At 45.3% G+C, this 18,776-nt stretch overlaps 1 protein-coding gene across 3 annotated transcripts in view; it reads right to left on the minus strand.

Moving 5' to 3' along the window:
* Window positions 1-31: 31 nt before the first annotated feature.
* APLP1 (amyloid beta precursor like protein 1) overlaps window positions 32-18,776 on the minus strand; it is a 51,828-nt gene continuing 33,083 nt past the window's right edge. The window contains exons 13-17 of one of the 3 annotated variants that reach the window (XM_081920610.1): window positions 15,549-15,572; window positions 15,316-15,383; window positions 13,606-13,731; window positions 2,366-2,509; window positions 32-403 (exon numbers count right to left, since the gene is read on the minus strand). In XM_081920610.1, the coding sequence (XP_081776736.1) occupies window positions 305-403; window positions 2,366-2,509; window positions 13,606-13,731; window positions 15,316-15,383; window positions 15,549-15,572 (461 nt within the window). In that variant the 3' untranslated portion in view covers window positions 32-304. The remainder of the gene's footprint in view (window positions 404-2,365; window positions 2,510-13,605; window positions 13,732-15,315; window positions 15,384-15,548; window positions 15,573-18,776) is intronic. The other 2 variants (XM_081920612.1, XM_081920611.1) reach the window with 2 other exon arrangements.

Here is an 18,776-nt window from a genome sequence, read left to right on the forward strand (position 1 = left end):
GGAAACTGCAAGTGGCAGGCCAGTGTCGAGAGCTATAAGGCTCAGAAGGATGCATGTGTGTGAGCACTCGCGCATGTGTGAGGAGGAATATGGCCAATGGAAGAACAAAAATGAGGTGGGGGAGGGGCAGAGGGAGGGGGCACGGCTCAGCCAGGGTACAGAAAGAGGGGCTCAGTGTGGAAGTGCTCGTGGAACCTCCCTCTCTCCCCGCTGGAGATACCACCCCCCTCCCCCCACATGGCAACGCCCACCTCCCCCCGTGACACCACGTCCCCCGCCTCCCCCCTCCCCAGCACTGAGGAGCTCAGTTCATCTCTTCGAAGAATTTGTAGGTGGGGTTCTCGTAGCCGTGGTTTTGCATCTTGTTCAGCTGCCGCTCCTCGGGGCTCACCATGGGATCCACCTGCCATGTGCAAAAGGGGGCGAGGGAGACAGAGAGACAGAGAGACAGAGAGGAAGGCATTAAACAAAGTTAGGGGATCACCAAGAGTCCACCAGCAAAGGACCCGAGGGCAGTTTCTACAGTACAGGTTGAAAAACTGGTTCCCCAAAAGGAAATCCCTTTCCCCAGAGTTCAAGGAGGGGGGGGAGGAGTCTGTTGGGATTCTCAGTCAGTGCTCTTACCAAACTACAAATCCCAGGATTCTTTGGGAGGGGAAAGCTATGACCCCCCCCCAAAGCTTATACAGTGGTACCTCAGGTTAAATACGCTTCAGGTTAAATACGCTTCAGGTTACAGAGTCCGCTAACCCAGAAATATTACCTCGGGTTAAGAACTTTGCTTCAGGATGAGAACAGAAATTGTGCTCTGGCAGCGCAGCGGCAGCAGTGGGAGGCCCCATTAGCTAAAGTGGTGCTTCAGGTTAAGAACAGTTTCAGGTTAAGAACGGACCTCCGGAACGAATTAAGTACGTAACCTGAGGTACCACTGTACAAAACTGTAGTGGGCGGCTTTACCTGTCACAAGATTCCTACATGGAAAAATACTATATTTATTTTCCTACAGGAAGGCAATTATGTTCATATCTGGCGTCTGCTTCATTGCCATATTTGGGTTCAAGAGTCCCCCCCCCCAGGTCATTTTGGCAAGAAACTCTGCTTTTGTTCCCCCTGCTTTTCTATGAAATTTGTGGCTTGCTTCCCTAGTAAGAGCCATCCAGTGCCATTTGCTCTGGAATGGCTTTCCTAGTGGTGGACAGACTCTTTCCTCTGGGCTGAGGAGAACTCTTGGTTTATTCAGGCTGAGAGCTGGATTAGATTAGAGATGGGCAGACTTGGCCCACTCACCTCAAATTGGCTGGAAAATAAAACTGAATTAAACACACACACACACACACACACACACACACAGTTAATGTTTGCTCTCCAAGCCATTCTAAGGCTTAGAAAATATCCCTTCCTGGGCAGCTTTGCCTGGTGCCCAAAACATCCTCCCCCAAGACTCCTAAACCCACTTCCTCTCCTTTCCCTTTACTTAACCACCTGGAGAAGAGAGGTCCTTCCCTCCCCAACCTCTTCTCCACCGTCCTGGTTCAGTGTGTCAGGGAGTTGTGGAAGCCCTTGGGGTCTACTAGTAGCCAAGGGCTACTGCAATAACAATTGGCCTTAGGAAGGCTACACACCTCAACGGTCACTGAACCTCTCTGTGTCAAGAGTGATGGGGGAATCACAAAGGAAAGGGACAGGCCTTCCTTCTCCCCACATGCCATGCCCCCCGTCACTTCTCCCAGGCTGGCATGATAAACTAACTGAGGGTCAAGGGAGTGTGCAGCATGAGGGCATAAGTGCTTCAGAGGTGAGAAAGAGCCTTTTACATATTTATGCTCAGCAGTGACCCTTTGCATGTGGGCTGAGTGCAGTTTGTGTGTGAATGGTTGGTTGGTTGGTTGATTGATTGATTGATTGATGGAGATAACAGTTACAGTGGTTGTACAAATGGAGTGTGTGTGAGTGTGGGACTAGGCGAGTGGTTGTATGAATAGGGTGTTTTATGTTGGCTGGGATTCTACATTATGCTGCTTTGTAATGCTCTCTGACTTTTTTATATTGCTTTTAGGGATATGGATACTGTGTTTTAGATGTACATCATTTGACATTGTTTTTATTGGACTTGTGTGTTTGTGTGTGTGTGTCTGTCTGTCTGTCTGTCTATCATATAAACCACTTTGAGATCTCCAGGTACTAAGTGCTCTACAAATGGAAAGAAAAGAATAGCAATATTATTATTATTATTATTATTATTATTATTATTATTATTATTATTCAGGGTCTTTTATGAGCCTGAACGCCAAGAACCTAGCTAGCATCCTTCTCCAGTCATGCATCCAGCCTCCCCAGGGGAAAAGACAGTCCTTTCCAACAGTACCTCAACAATACCATGGCTGATGGTCCCGTAGGGCTTCCGGCGAACCATCAGGAGGCTGATGATGATCACCATGGCAACAGCAACTGCCACCACAAGGAGGCCAATCAGGGCACCCCTGTTGATGGTTACCAAGGTGTCCGGCTCCTGTGGAAGAAGAGATCCAATGAGATCATAAGCAAGGTGAGTTTCACTTCATTTCTTCCAAAGCTGATTGCTCACAATACAAAAGGAGGGAAGTCTTGTTCCACAACACTGAGGAGGGGGTGAGATGAAAATAGTTCCTAAACATGGGACCTTTTCTTTCAAAACCAGCATTCTAGTGGCTCGGGAGTGTATAAATGCATTATAAAAATGCATTTATTTATTTTTACAAAAAGATTAAGGGGAGTTGAGAAAATGTCGCACACCTCATCAGTATCGTAGGAAGGCTTCTGTTGATGCAATCACCATCCCACGTGACCCTCAAACAACCAACAATATATCTTTGTTGGTTGGGAAAATCTTTGACATCCTCTCCCCAGGGACAAAATTCTGGAGGGGAAACAAATGCTGAGTGGTGGGGGATACAACCTCTCTTTAACAGAAGATGTCTAGATCCCATGAAAGAAATAAAGAAAGCAGCTGTGTGTTTATTGCTATAGTATGAAATTGTCCAGACATGGCCCACATTGCCTTCTGGCTGATCTAGTAAAAAGGTAATCTGTAGCTGGAAGTGGCAATAAAGTGATGCACATGGGAGATGTTATATAAAAACATTTCTATTTGGGATGAAGACCAAGTCGGTTTGAATTGCTCTGCTGTTAATCTGATAGCTATACTCTGGCAGCCTTTTGGGACGCCTTTGGGAGAAAGGGCCAAAAAGTAAACCCTACACAAATCCCAAGTGGAGTCCCTAAGATGGTTAGGTGGCGCCTTGTACGCCTCCTTCCAGCAAATTCTGCAGCCAGGCTGGTGCCAAATGTATTGCTCTGCTTTCCTTTGGACCACATCAGGAAGGCAGAGAGGGCGCTCTTCTTGCCTGGGCAGCCCAGGGCCTCCATTCACACTGCCCAGGCTTGCACCCCGGGGAGGTCACTTTGGTGCTGCTAATAATAATAATAATAATAATAATTTATTATTTATACCCCGCCCATCTGGCTGGGCCCCCCCAGCCACTCTGGGCGGCTTCCATAGAAACCAGGAAACACTAAAATATCATACATTAAAAACTTCCCTGAACAGGGCTGCCTTAAGATGTTTTCTGAATGTCAAGTAGTTGTTTATCGTTTTGACATCTGCTGGGAGGGCGTTCCACAGGGCGGGCGCCACTACCGAAAAGGCCCTCTGCCTGGTTCCCTGTAGCTTTGCTTCTCGCAATGAGGGAACCGCCAGAAGGCCCTCGGCACTGGACCTCAGCGTCCGGGCAGAACGATGGGGGTGGAGACGCTCCTTCAGGTATACTGGGCCGAGGCCGTTTAGGGCTCTAAAGGTCAACACCAACACTTTGAATTGTGCTCGGAAACGTACTGGGAGCCAATGTAGGTCTTTCAAGACCGGTGTTATGTGGTCTCGGCGGCCGCCCCCAGTCACCAGTCTAGCTGCCGCATTCTGGATTAGCTGTAGTTTCCGAGTCACCTTCAAAGGTAGCCCCACGTAGAGCGCATTGCAGTAGTCCAAGCGGGAGATAACTAGAACCTGCACTACTCTGGCGAGACAGTCTGCGGGCAGGTAGGGTCTCAGCCTGCGTACCAGGTGGAGTTGGTAGACAGCTGCCCTGGATACAGAATTGACCTGTGCCTCCATGGACAGCTGTGAGTCCAAAATGACTCCCAGGCTACGCACCTGGTCCTTCAGGGGCACAGTTACCCTATTCAGGACCAGGGAGTCCTCCACACCAGCCCGCCCCCTGTCCCCCAAAAACAGTACTTCTGTCTTGTCAGGATTCAGCCTCAATCCATTAGCCGCCATCCATCCTCCAACCGCCTCCAGGCACTCACACAGGACCTTCACCGCCTTCACTGGTTCTGATTTGAAAGAGAGGTAGAGCTGGGTATCATCTGCATATTGATGGACACCCAGTCCAAACCCCCTGATGATCTCTCCCAGCGGCTTCATATAGATGTTAAAAAGCATGGGGGAGAGGACGGAACCCTGAGGTACCCCACAAGTGAGGGCCCAGGGGTCTGAACACTCATCCCCAACCACCACTTTCTGAACACGGCCCAGGAGGAAGGAGCGAAACCACTGTATAACAGTGCCCCCAGCTCCCAGCCCCTCTAGACGGTCCAGAAGGATGTTATGGTCGATTGTATCAAAGGCCGCTGAGAGATCCAGCAGAACTAGGAAACAACTCTCACCTTTGTCCCTAGCTCGCCGGAGATCATCAACCAGTGCGACCAAGGCAGTTTCGGTCCCATGATGAGGCCTGAACCCCGATTGGAAGGGATCCAAATGGTCCGCATCCTCCAGGCGTGCCTGGAGTTGTTCAGCAACCACACGCTCAATCACCTTGCCCAAGAATGGAAGATTTGAGACTGGGCGATAGTTGGCCATACTGGCCGGGTCTAAAGATGGTTTTTTAAGAAGCGGTTTAACGAACGCCTCTTTCAGCGGATCTGGGAATGTTCCCTCACAGAGGGAAGCATTCACCACCCCGCAGAGCCCATCGCCCAGCCCTTCCCGGCTTGCTTTTATTAGCCAGGATGGGCAAGGATCAAGGAGACAGGTGGTTGGTTTCACGCGTCCAAGCAGCCTGTCCACATCCTCGGGGGTAACGGATAGAAACTGATTCCATGCAACTTGACCAGACAGGGCTCTAGCACTCTCCCGCCCCAGCCCTGCTCCCACGGTGGTGTCTAGCTCCTTCCGAATATGAGTGATTTTATCTGTAAAAAACTTTGCAAAATCGTTGCAGGAGATCTTGGGGTCTTTACAGTAAAAACAATGCAGTAAAAACAATGCAGGAGGCACCAGTTGTAAGCTACCGGTATCTGCAGCCACAGCAGGCGCTGTGATCCTCCAGCAGTTTGACTTCGCCCTTGGAGACACACTCCATTGTATTGTGAGACACAAAGATACCAACAACAACTCTGGCTGCACCCGGACATCGCAATAGAACATGGTTTGTCATAATCGGAGTGAGCTATCGCCACCTGACCCCACCCCCACTCATCTTCCCCCCCTCCACCTCTTTCCCCCTTTTCTTCCTAATGTCTCAACAAATGAAACCGATTTGTAAAAATGTTACATGGGGGGGAAAATAAGGGGGAGAGACATTGCACATACTTTTGTAAATCAAGAAAATCTTTCATAAAAAGACATTAAAAAAATAATAATCGGAATGAGCTGTGGTGAGCCTTTGGTGAAACTATGACGAGAAGCTGAGAAGCTCTTACTTAAAATAAATAACCGCAGTTTGCCATTTCACTTGAACCCAACAAACTGAAGTTCAATTAATTTTTAACAGCAGTTAATCTTAACTACGCTTTGTGTTAAACAAGCCAACTTCCAAACACAGGTTACAGAGCTAGCTTGTTTCAACAAGCTGTTAAGGTTAACCACAGTTTAGATTTCGGACATAATGCTAAACCGTGGTTAATCCAAAATGGATGTGGAAGCTTCCAACTATGAAACTCCTTGTAATTATGTTGGAGGAGGAGAGGGAAGGAGGGAGCATGAAAGACGAAGGCACGCCATAACTTGTTCCTGTTATGATAAATAAGAGTTTGCAACCTCCGAATGCAACCTTTAAATGCTTAGCACCAGGAAAGTTAAACATCTTCCTCCCATATGAGCTCATTAAGATCTTCTGGAGAGCACCTCCTTTGAATCTTGCCAACATGCAAACTGTTTGCTAGGACATAAGAGAGAGCCTTCTTGGTAACTGCGCCCAGCCTTCCTCTTCTGAGGAAGACTGCCTTGACTCTTCCCTGATGACACTCCAATGGCCCACCAAGACCCTGCTCTCTCTCTTTGGCAAGCTGTCCTGCCGATGTTATAAACTCTATTTTTGATTTTTTGGTTTTCATGTGCTATCTGCTGGTTTTTATGTTGTGTATTACAGTACTTATTTAACGCCTCTCGTAAGCTGCCTTAAGCACTTCAATGGAAAAAGCTGGATAGAACTGCTACGGGTTCAGCAAGCCTATTCTCCTCCACCACCCAGTTAGCTTTTCTTCTTCTCAACTTGCATAACATCCCACTGGTTGCAGAATTTGGCCTTCTATGTAGGCCACATTCTTTCTCCAAGACATTAGCCTCACCAGCCACGCTCTGTACCCTTGAGTGCCTTTGCCCGGCTGGAACATGCCCCTTTACACATGTATATACTTCTGCAGCCCAGTTCAAGTATGAAGAAATGACTGCTTTATTTTTGGTGGGCCCTACTACCACACCAATAGAGGACCTGAATTCCTGCACTAAAAAGTATCACTTCCTGATGCTACTCTAGTATTTCTTCTCTATTTCGGCAAAACTGAAAGCAAAACATTACCGAAGTCCTGGAAGTTCACAGGTTCTTGACAACTGTGTCCTAGACAACCTCTAGTATGTAGAAATCAACACCTTATATTTTGGGTAGTTCTGTTTCACTTCTAAGATGACATTAAGCTCAGCTGGTTGAGGGTTTATTATAGGGAGCAATAATATAGGCACAATAATCAGAGAACTAGTTTTGGTTGCTCCTCACTTCTAAGATTATTATTATTATTGTATAATTATAAGATTATTGTATAATCTAGCACGCATTGCAACCATCAGTGCAGATTTCCTTATGTTTCCTTTCAGCTAGATCTGCCATTTTTTGTGTGCACGTACGTTAGCAAATGATTTGGAGTGCTCCAATATCTCCTTTTGGAGTGAGATGTTGTGTTTTCATTGGATGTTACAGAACTCACACACCATTCTCTTGAAATTGAAGCACCTTGTGTTTCGGTGGTTCCTAGATGCTCAGCTTTGAAGCATACTACAAACCCTGAAAAGCTATGGTTTTCCCAGTAGTGATGTACGGAAGTGAGAGCTGAACCATAAAGAAGGCTGATCGCCGAAGAATTGATGCTTTTGAATTATGGTGCTGGAGGAGACTCTTGAGAGTCCCATGGACTGCAAGAAGATCAAACCTATCCATTCTGAAGGAAATCAGTCCTGAGTGCTCCCTGGAAGGACAGATCCTGAAGCAGAGGCTCCAATACTTTGGCCACCTCATGAGAAGAGAAGACTCCCTGGAAAAGTCCCTGATGTTGGGAAAGATTGAGGGCACAAGGAGAAGGGGACGACAGAGGACGAAATGGTTGGACAGTGTTCTCAAAGCTACCAGCATGAGTTTGACCAAACTGCGGGAGGCAGTGGAAGACAGAAGTGCCTGGTGTGCTCTGGTCCATGGGGTCACAAAGAGTCGGACACGACTAAACGACCAAACAACAACAACAAACCTTGATGGGGTGTCTCTAGGACCCTGGAGAGAGGGACCCTGCGACAGAAATACTAATGGGCCTTTGACCTCCCCAACTCCAGAGCACTACGCCACTCGTGGCAAATGTCAGTTTTCTGCCATGAAATGCGTAGAAAGGCACCGATCACGATGAAGCCAATGGCAAGCCACTTACTGCCTTGGTTCTGCCCTGTTAAAAAGTGAGAGTAGGGGCTTTGTTCACAGGGCTGTTGTGCGGATAAAGACTGGGATGGAATTTGCACTCACAAAAGGCATTACTTACTAAGAAGAAAAGGATTAGGTAAAGATTACATCAACTGTTGCAAAGTTCCACAGCGCTCAGAGTAAGCTTTTGATCCCAGCAGCATTCGTCAGGCATTCAGAGCAGAAATAAAACGGGATTTGTTCTCCTGCCCAAGGCCATTTTCGCAAATGATTCTTAAGTCAATGTTTCCAGTTCCTGCATCTGTAATTCAGATGTAAAAGCTACATGGGGCTGGAATGAAGACTTTTTCAGTTTGCAAAATGGTGCTTCTACTTTCTAAGCCATTTTGCTATGTGGAGAAGGTGGGTTATTTCTATTATTATTATTAAAAAAGAACAGACAAAAACTCAACTTTAGCATCCCTTGTCAAGGCACCTTAACTGATTGCCATCACTTGGTTTTGCAGAAAACAAAGGACGTCTGTGGCCAAGCCAACTGGATGACAGTTCCCAGTTTTGCCCTTACTGGAAAGCCAACACTTCCATCTCCAATTGCCCCCCTAAGAAAACTCCTTTAAGGCCCACAAACAAAAGAAATGTAGCAGAAGTGACCTTTCATTCAAGCGCAATTTGAAAAAATCTATAAACCAGGAAGCAAAAAGTGACACAAAGCAGAGGGTGACCTCAGTCACAGAACACAAAACAAAACACCCAACTCCCTTAGGATAAAGTTCTCTTTGGTTTGGGATTCTGCAGAGAAGCAAACCGGATCACCCTGCTTCCCGCAGAGTAATCTGATGCCAGTGATCCTTTTGGAAAAGAGCTGAACTAACAACCAGCCACAACAGAGAAAGCAGAGGCCAAGGTGTAGCTGGAGGCTTATATTACAACAGATGTACACGGGGCACAGAGGCAACTGACTCGAACGGGGATTTGAAATTCGGCAAATAACCAAGAGCATCATAAAGACCTTAAAAGACAAAATGTGCATAAGGCTTCGATGAGCCAATAGCACTTATAATCACAGAGTCAGAAAGGACCTCAAAAGATCCTCTAGTCTAACCCTCCACCAATGTAGGAAAGTCACTTGTACAGCATCCCTGATAGGTGGCCATCCTTGCTTAAGGAACTCTGTGCATGCTCTGAAGCCTTCCCTTCCTTATTTCATCATGTGTCGCAGGTCTAAAGCCCTGACTCAAAGTCAGACCCTGAGCCCGCTCATAAACGGCGATCAATTATTAAAAGTTCTTCGGGCGTAGCAGTGTGGCAGGGGTGTTTAAGCTTTAGTCTGTTTAAAACGGACTTCTACGGCACACAATCAAGTGTCTGCATATAGGCAAGACCATGGATATGGGGCATGTTTCTGCCTCTTCTCAACTTCAGAATCATCAGTGCCTGGAGTGATCTTACTGAATACAGTCTTCCAGACTGCAGCCCATTCCGCTAGCCTGCATCAATGGGTGAGATATGAAGCAAGGCTCGTTCCATCAGCTGGCCATTATAAGAACTACTATTTGAAATGTGGTGCCTGAGTTATTCCTCTTCCCTCCTTGTCCCTTTCTCCTTGTGCATCATGTTTGTCAGTAATAATAATAATAATAATAATAATAATAATAATAATAATACTCCGCCTATCTGACTGGGTTTCCCCAGCCACTCTGGGTGGCTTACAGCATATATAAAAACATAATGAAACATCAAACATTAAAAACCTCAGAATAAAGGGCTGCCTTCAGATGTCTTCTAAAAGTTGTGCAGTTCTTTATCTCCTTGACATCTGAAGGAAGGCCGTTCCAGAGGGAAGGTGCCACTACGAAGAAGGCCCTCTGTAAGATAGTATGCCTGCAGGTAGGGACTGTCTTGTTTCAACTGATTGCATGAAAGACACTCCGGGCTGAAGAGCAGGACACAAATGCTTTACAGAAATAAAATTCTCCCCTTTGGGGGACACTGTCATTTGGCTTGTTTTCACTAATCATATTTAAGATTAACCACAGTCTGGTCTGGGTTCAGACAACATGCTAATACTGCAGTTAATCTAGAACAGAAGCAAAAGCTTCTGAATTTCTCCTCATGGCCACACCAAGGGAAAGGGACTCTTCTCAGCTCACCCTCAAATTGATAATCTATGGTTTAGTGCTTTGCCCGAAATCAGTTCATTAAGAAGAAGAAGAAGACGAAGAAGAGTTTGGATTTGATATGCCGCTTTATCACTACCCGAAGGAGTCTCAAAGCGGCTAACATTTTCCTTTCCCTTCCTCCCCCACAACAAACACTCTGTGAGGTGAGTGAGGCTGAGAGACTTCAGAGAAGTGTGACTGGCCCAAGGTCACCCAGCAGCTGCATGTGGAGGAGCAGGGAATCGAACCCGGTTCACCAGATTACGAGTCTACTGCTCTTAACCACTACACCACACTGGCTCTCCCAATCTGCTCCCATTCTGTACCTCCCTGCTTTGGATTCTATGGCTTGAACAGAATTCGGCAAAGACAGAAGCCAGAGAATGGCTTTTGTACGCAGGACAACAACAACAACATCAAAAGAGATACTCGGAGAAGTGCTTCAAGCTGCAACAGGCTAGGAAATGAATATTGGCTAGAAGGAGCAGACACAATTTCTGTATCCCAAAAAGTTGGACCAAACAAATAAGGTCATTCCGTGTACATACACATTTGTACAGAAAGAAAGAAAAATATATGAATGGCCGCCACACAAAAGAGGGGTAGGGGGTGTGGGGAAGAAATTTGATTGTTTGCTTTTAAAGTCAAACCCACCACATTTTCTGAAACAATATTCAGACTGAAACACACCTATCTCTTGAAATTCACACTTCCCCAAATTTTGCAACGTAGCTGTCTAGCCAAGTAATGCTAATATATGCATGAAATGAAATCTAATCCACCCTTAAATTAGGTTCTTTATGTTTCTGCAGTAGTTTGCAATTTCTTTCTTTTTTTGTAAAAAAAAAACAATTAAAAAAATCTGTCAGCATTTTAGTGCAAATTTCTAACAAATTTTGGGATGCAGATTTGCCTGCTATATAGATTTTTGCAAAACAGTTTCCCAATATGTAATGCATTTGTATGTTATATTCATGAACTATGAATTTTAGGCAAAGTTTCTCCTTATATATGCAAAGTTTGGGCCTGTTTGGAGAAATGCATTGCAAAATTCAGGGATGTGTGAATTTCAAAGAACAGCTGTGTTTTGTTTCAAGAAGTGTGAAATAGGTAGCTGCTCATTAAAATGCAAACATAATTGAGTTTCTCCCCTTCCCTACTATTAACAAGGATGAAATAATCATTACAGAAGGGAGAGGTTTCTTTCTTTCTTTTCCAAAAGAGCAATTCCTAAGATATCCCACTAGGAAATTTTGCCGATGCACATTTTAAAGCCTTTCTGAATAAAGATCCAAGAGCACTGACTTGAATAACGTTGAGAAAATGTCCTTTTCTAAAAGTGGAGATTCAGCCCAAATGAAGGGAAATGAAGGGGCTGAAATTCTATCAGCTGAAACGTAATAAAATGCCTAATAAGGTAGGAGAAGGGGGGAGGGGGGAAGGAACAGAGGAAGAAAAAGGAAGAATGAGAAGCATCTAGATAGAGACATAAAAGCCCAAGGAGAAGAATTTTAAAAGGGTTACATTAGAAGCAGGAAGCCTGCCAGGGAGAATTGCTTGGGTCATTAGACCATCAAGATGTAAAAAAAGCACTTAAGGACGACAGAAATATTGCAGAGAAGTTAAATGAGTGCTTTGCATCTGTCTTAGACAAAGACAAGGTTGGTGAGATACACCCAAGCTGTTCCCCATGAAGGCAATAAATCTGAAGAAATGACAGAAACTGAATCGTCTTTGGAGGACATTTTAGAGCAAACGGATAGATTAAACTCATAAATCACCAGGAGCAGATGGAATTCTCCCAAGAGTTCTGAAAGGAACTAAAGTTAAAAGCAAAAAAAGAAAAAAAGAGGGGGGGGAGGGAGTAACTTTAGAACCCGGATCCAACAAGGGCAATCCGTAATTCGAAGCCCAGATTGTGAGAGATGTTTGCCTTTCCGAATAATGACCACATGTGCAGAAATGGGCATGGCCAAAGCTCATGGATCCAGCGCTATTCCCATTTGCGGAACGTGGGATGCCACGCACACCTGCTTAACAGATGCTTGGCGCTGCCAGTTTCGACAGCATCCAGTACCATTTTGGGGAGGTGGTGGTGATGGAGGAGCTGCATCTAAGCACCCCTTTCCCATCCACCCAGAGGTGATTGATAGTGCCAAAGCTGACGGTGCCAAACATCTGCTAGGCTGGGAAATTTGTCCATGCACTCAACTGCTTTGCCTTGGAGTTTCAGGGCTTTAGAAGAGCTACAGAAATGCTAACATTCTACTAGTTTATTTTTTTAATTAAAAAGAAATCAACAACTGGGTATGATGTTGGAAGCCTTAGGGTCAAGGGTAGACAGTGTGGTGTTCCTCCAGATGTTGCTGACCTCCTTATCCCTCCACCATCCCTGACCATTGGCCATTGGCTTGCTGGGGCACACAGAAACTGGAGTCCAGCAACATTCCTGCATTGCAAGGGGTTAGACGAGAGGACCGTTGGTAAAGTCCTATGCTCCAGAGCAAGAGAAAACAAGCTTGCTCCGTCTTCCATAGGACAGCGCTTGGGGTATTTGAAGATGGGTATCCTATCTCCTCTCAGTCTCTTCTTTTCCAGGCTAAACATACCCAGCTCCTTCAACCGCTCCTCATAAGGCTTGGTTTCCAGAGCCTTAATCATATTTAATGCCCTCCTTTGAACATGTTCCAGCTTGTCAACATCCTTCTTAAATTGTGGTGTCCAGAAGTAGACACAGGACACCAGTTGTGGTCTGACCAAGACTCCTCTATAAAGCCCTAGAGAACTGATGCCAATCCATTTGTGGCTGTATACCCAAGTGGGGCTGAGTTGCACCAATGTCTGGACTCATTACAAGGCCTCTCTCTATGTCCCAAGCCTCAGGCAGAGGCTTCACCACCTGAAGGTGTCAGGGATGGAACTGGGGCCTCCTGCCTGCAGAGGACTTGCTCTGTCCGCCACTGAACTATCTCAGGGAGCGGCCTCCACCCTCTACATCTCAACCTGCCACCACACCGCTACTTCTATCTGTGGTCTGGGCCTAGTGTGCTGAAAACTCGGGAGTGATTCCAGGAAGCTCATTCATGAATTTAAGGGAGGGAGAATTGCCTTCAGAAGCATATTTTTACTTGCTGCTTACGTTCTCCCACACCTACACATGATCACATGACAGAATAGCTTTGAACCACTGAAAAGACTTGACAGAGAGAGAGAGAGAGAGAGAGAGAGAGAGAGAGAGAGAGAGACAGGGACAGGCAGGCCTCAATGCCCAGTTTTAAAAAATAAATAGGGAGATAAATGACGGCCACTTCACCTGGCTCTCAGGGTCAAACTAAATGTCTCTCCCCAGCTACTTTATTTTTGTCAAAAAAGCTTGCATTCTAGGTGACAGGTGTTTCTTCTAGTTCGGGCCTTAGTCTGTGATGTGGGGTGGGGAAACAGACGAGTCTGGATGGATGAAAACAAGGTACAGAATGCACATAAGGGAGGGTGTGGGGTTGGATGCACACCTGACCAGGTGGGATGGCGAGGTGCGGTTGTTTCTGGCTGGCTCCAAAGCCACTTACCAGCTCATCACGTTGGATCTCTTGGGACTTGTACACCATGCCTTTGACATCTGAGGCGGACACATTGACCTGTGGTGAGGGGAGAGGAGGAGATACTTAGATTTTGGAAGGGCTAAGGGAGAAAAAGGAGACTTCAAAGCAGTGTTTCCCATCTGCCCAGCACCGAATCCCTCCAGCAACATAGGGCAGCTGTCACCTAGCATAAATAGTTGGACTCCAACTCCTATCAGCCCTAAACAGTTGGGCTTCCTCCAGACATTGCTGGACTCCTACTCCCATCTGTCCCAGCCAACATCGCCAATGGCCAGGGATGTTTTCAATATTGGTTTCCAAATGGTTGTAACTTACACTAGGACCTACTGGTAAAAATTGAATAATAATTTTAATAACAGGAATCCAACAACATCTGGAGGGCCAGATCAGTTTTGGTTTCTTTCTGTTTGGTTTCTTTCTTTCTGTTTTCCCCCTTCAAGATCTTAGTTTTTGTTCTCCACATCAGTTTTAAAATGATTTTTAAAGAAGTCCTCATGAAAAATTATCAGGATTTTTGTGAGAGCTTCTTCTAATATACACATTTTTGCAAGCAATTTCCCCCAATATAATCATAGAATAGTAGAGTTGGAAGGGGCCACAAGAGTCATCTAGTCCAACCCTCTGCAAGGTAGGAATATTTTGCATGGTTGTATGATGTTTTTACTTACATATGCATCCTTATGGCCACTTTACCTAGCAACTCCAACTTTTGTACAAGTTACTTGGTTGGAGAACAGAATGGCTATTTTCAGAGAATGGAGAGTTATGAAGGATGGCTGCATTTCAATTTGCATATAGTTTCAGGAAGTGAGAATTGGGTAGGTTCCCCTTGAAATGCCAACTCAACCACACACACACACACACACAGTTCCTGGCCCCAGTCATCTTTGACTTAAAAGAGCCCAGCATTTCCCCAATTCCTGCTTGACAGAGGCAGCTCAAAACATGTGGGGAGGAAATGTGGTACAGCCCATCCACCAAACCACAGTATGCCAACATCCCCATGGGGAACTATTTGTTTTCAGAACCTCATGGCCTAAAATTCTCCCTCCATTTGGAAAGCCAACACATCAGAGAGTTTGGTAGGCATCTGAGACCTGCTATCCCTAGGAGTTGCAAGATGCTTAAGCCCATTTTTGATTTTGAAAGCAACCAGCCACACTTACACACACAGCTAATAAAACTAAGAAGATAAAATGTTAGCGAGAGAGTTGTGGTGCCTAGACAGGGTGTCAGGCTAGGACTGAGGAGACTCAAGCTCAAAACCCCATTCAACTCACTGGTTGACCTTGAGCCAGAAAGTATGTCTCTCAGGCTGTGTACACACTATGCCTTTAAAGCAAATTCAAGCACGCTTTCCCTCAAAGAATTCTGGGCACTGTAGTTTACTCCTCATGGAGTTATAATAATCAGCAACCCTTAAGAAACCACAGTACCCAGAATTCTTGGGTGGGAGGGATGTGCTTTAAAGATAGAGTGGGTCTCAGAATATCTCACAGGGTTATTGTGAGGCTGAAATGAGAGTTGTGGTAGGGGAACCATCACCTTGAGCTGCTTGGAGTACAGGAAGGCTGTAAATATTAATAAAAACAATGAATGCAACAGAAACATCCAGCTTACCTTACGTTCATATTCGTACAGCAAGGCCTTGTCACTGGTTGGATAGTCATATTCTGCCAGCCCTGAAGCTGTGGGACAGAGGAACAGAGGTCTCAAGTCATTAAGTGTCTCAGTTATCACCATTTACACTGGCATGGAGTTATTCTGGACAACAAACGACCCAAAACTCTTCTCCCCCCACACCACCAAAACTCACATGGAGGTGGTGTTGTATATGGGAGTGGGGCACTCACCTTTCTTGTCCGCTTGTTCAGAATCTGCCCGTTCCCCACAGAGCAGCAGGAGGAGAGATTAAGCATAGCATAAAGAAAGAAAAGAACAGAAAAAGGAAAAAAGAAGACAAATTTGAGGCCAAGGGTGTTGAGATAGCAGAAGGCAAAGCTAGCAAGTAGGGCAACTGGTTTTCAAGCTGTGTTTGAAGGAGCACTGCAGATTCACTGGACATGGTATCATTAGTGGTTGGGGTAGGGACAGGCGCTAACCTATCTGTTTTGGTTTCCCTCAATTCCCCATTTTTCAAATCTTAAATTCAGCTCTCCACCTTCCCATATCAATTTGCAAATCTCTTTTTAAAAGGTTCTCAGGAAAATTCGCCAGGATTTTATTGCAAATTTCTCCACAGAGATTTTTGTATGCAATGTTTGTAACATACACATTAAAGTAAAGTGGTTTCTTTTTTGTAAACAATGCATTTTTGTATGTTATTTTCATTAAAATGTGCACTTTTTTGCATACTTTACCCTAGTATGTGATTTTTTGTACACATTACTCGGCTGGAGAACTGCACTAAAAAATTCAGAAACTTTCACATGTGAAAGGATGTCTGTGTTTCAGTTTGCATACTGTTTCAGGAAGTGTGAATTAGATAAATTTGCCTACCTCACCCCTAATCTGGGGTTCCCCTCAAAGAGAAGACCAACAATGGCAGAAAAGCTTCCCTGAAAGATGCTTTGGTTATCACTTCCTCTCTTGTAGGAGAGCATTGGGTGAGTTCTGAGTGTGTGGTCTATTGCACCCATGGGAATAGCAAGAAGATGTTCCAGAACCTTCTATACTGAACCAGAGTTCCACAACTGATATTTAAGGGGCTCTTCCTGAGGCAAACACATCGGTGGAAGAAAGAATTCCTTCTACAGGCAAAAAATGTTTGAAAGCCATTGAAACAAGGCATGCCAGAAAAAGAAAGTTAAGAAAATAAAAGGAGCGCTGCTGGATTAGACCAAAGGCCCATCTAGTCCAACATACAGGAAGCCCAGATGCAGGACACAGGTTCAAGAGACCTCTCCCACTCGCGATCTCCAGTGACCGGTGTTCAGAGGCATATTGGAGGTAGTACACAGGCATAATAGCTAGTTGACATTGATAGGTTCATTCCCCATGAATTTGTCTCACCTCCATGGGAAGCTGTCCAAGTTTAGTGGCCATCGCTATACCTTGTGGTGATGAATGACGCAGTTGAACTATGCGCTGTGTGAAGTATTGTCAGCCCTGACAACCTTTTATTATTACTGCTACTACTACTACCACTACTACTACTACTAATAATAATAATAAAATGTATCTCGCACCCTTCCTCCTGAAGGAGCCCTGGGCAGTAAATCCACAAAATATAAAACAATCAGAACGTACAAAAACCATCCTAATAAAGATGCAGACTAGGAAAGATGACTACTTAAAAGGCTAGCTGAACCGGGAAGGACTTTGTTTCGATTTGTTGAGACTCCAAGTTCCAGTGAGCAAGAAAAACCCAGATCTCTGTCCACTTTCTGCACACCAGAGAACAAGGGCATGCACCCTCCCCATCATGAGATATCATTGTTTAGACATCATCTGAAGAAAATAAAAACCACAGCTGGTGGCAAGCAGGGAGACAAAAACAAATATGGGGAAGGTTCACTCTCCCAACAGCTGATACGTCTCCTTACATTCGTGGACCCATGACTGGGGACCCTTGCAGGATACATGCAGCAAAACTGGAGACGTGATTCTGATGCAACGCTCCCTGTTGGACACAGAACTATTGTCGCAATGACTTCACTGCCTTTCCCCTCAAGCGGTTAGGGCCAGAAATGTGGACGTCAGGGAGAATGCCAATGCATGAGGGTGCCTGGGACAGGGAAGGCAGCCTCAGCCTAGCAATTTGCTCTTCTGCACCTTCCAATTGGCCCCTTCTTCGCGCAGGTAGCCTCGAGGCACCGTCAGTGCGTAACACAATGATTAATAGGTAGCAGCAGGAGTTCCTGGCAATGCTGGCCGTCCATGTTGCTCTGTTCGCGTTCATTCCTACAGCTGCTGTTGTATGCTGTCGACTTTGCCTCTTTCGAGCACCGTTCACATCACGGAGGTGATCGTTCTGGTGTAGCAGCCATCCAGCATAATAAGATCACTGCATCAGTCACCCTCTTTTCTCTTAGTTCATTCATAGGCTGCTGTTTTCCTCTAGGGAACTGTGCTGTTCCCTCCGCCCAACTCTGCATACCAGAGGAGACGGCATCGCTGCTGTTGTGCTACAGAATCTCTTATTAATCCAGGATAAAGCAAGAGGCGAGTTGCACACCCCAGAGAGCATTATTATTTTTACCATTCATGCTTTGAACTCATACAAGCAAATTTGAATGGTTGACATGAACCAAAGGGTTATTATAAGATTATAGCCAACAGAGTGCTCCTGGGGTCTGACCTCCTCTAAAGATATCCCCTTCCCTAGAACGTTCTGCTTTCATTAGACAGAAGTCAGACCTTTTGCTTGTGGAGACAGAACAAAAAAGAAGAAGCACGTAGGTATTTTACTCAATTGCTCATAAGCATCAGTGCAAGCAAACAACTCTAACCCCATTAGGCAAGCTCCGTTTTAAAAGCTGGTGGGTTGTATTGCTGCTTTGTGAGACACTGAGTAAAATATCTCCTGTACACGGCTGGGTTTTGGCTCCCCCCAACAAAATCCCCTTAGACCACAAAATTTCTGGCTGCAATATAACTTAGGTTATCACCACAGGATAACTGATGTTAAACATGTCCAGATCATACTGCTGCTAGCATTGGGCGAGGGGCGGGAGGTGAGAAATCCAGTTCAGTTTGAATTGGAAGAGAGATTATCTGCATCAGGCTTTTGCAAAACAACAGCTGTCTTTCAAAATCTGCACATCCCAAAAATGTGCAAATTGGGAGAAAGTGTATATAAAATGCATCTCTGACTGCAAAATAACACACAAAACATGCAAAAATGATCTAATAGTTGGTAGAGCGTGGGACTCTGAATCTCCGGGTTGTGGGTCTGAGCAAAAGATTCCTTAGGCAAAAGATTCCTGCATTGCAGGGGGCTGGACCAGATGATCCTCAAGATCCCTTCCAACTCTACAATTCTATGATGGGGAAAATCACTTGCAAAAATGAGTATATTAGCAGAAATGTACACAACTAAAATGTTGATGCATTTTCACGAGTTTAAAAAAAAGATTCAC

Source organism: Podarcis melisellensis (genome assembly GCF_964234715.1).
Source record: "Podarcis melisellensis genome assembly, chromosome: 8".
Taxonomy (NCBI): Eukaryota; Metazoa; Chordata; class Lepidosauria; order Squamata; family Lacertidae; genus Podarcis; species Podarcis melisellensis.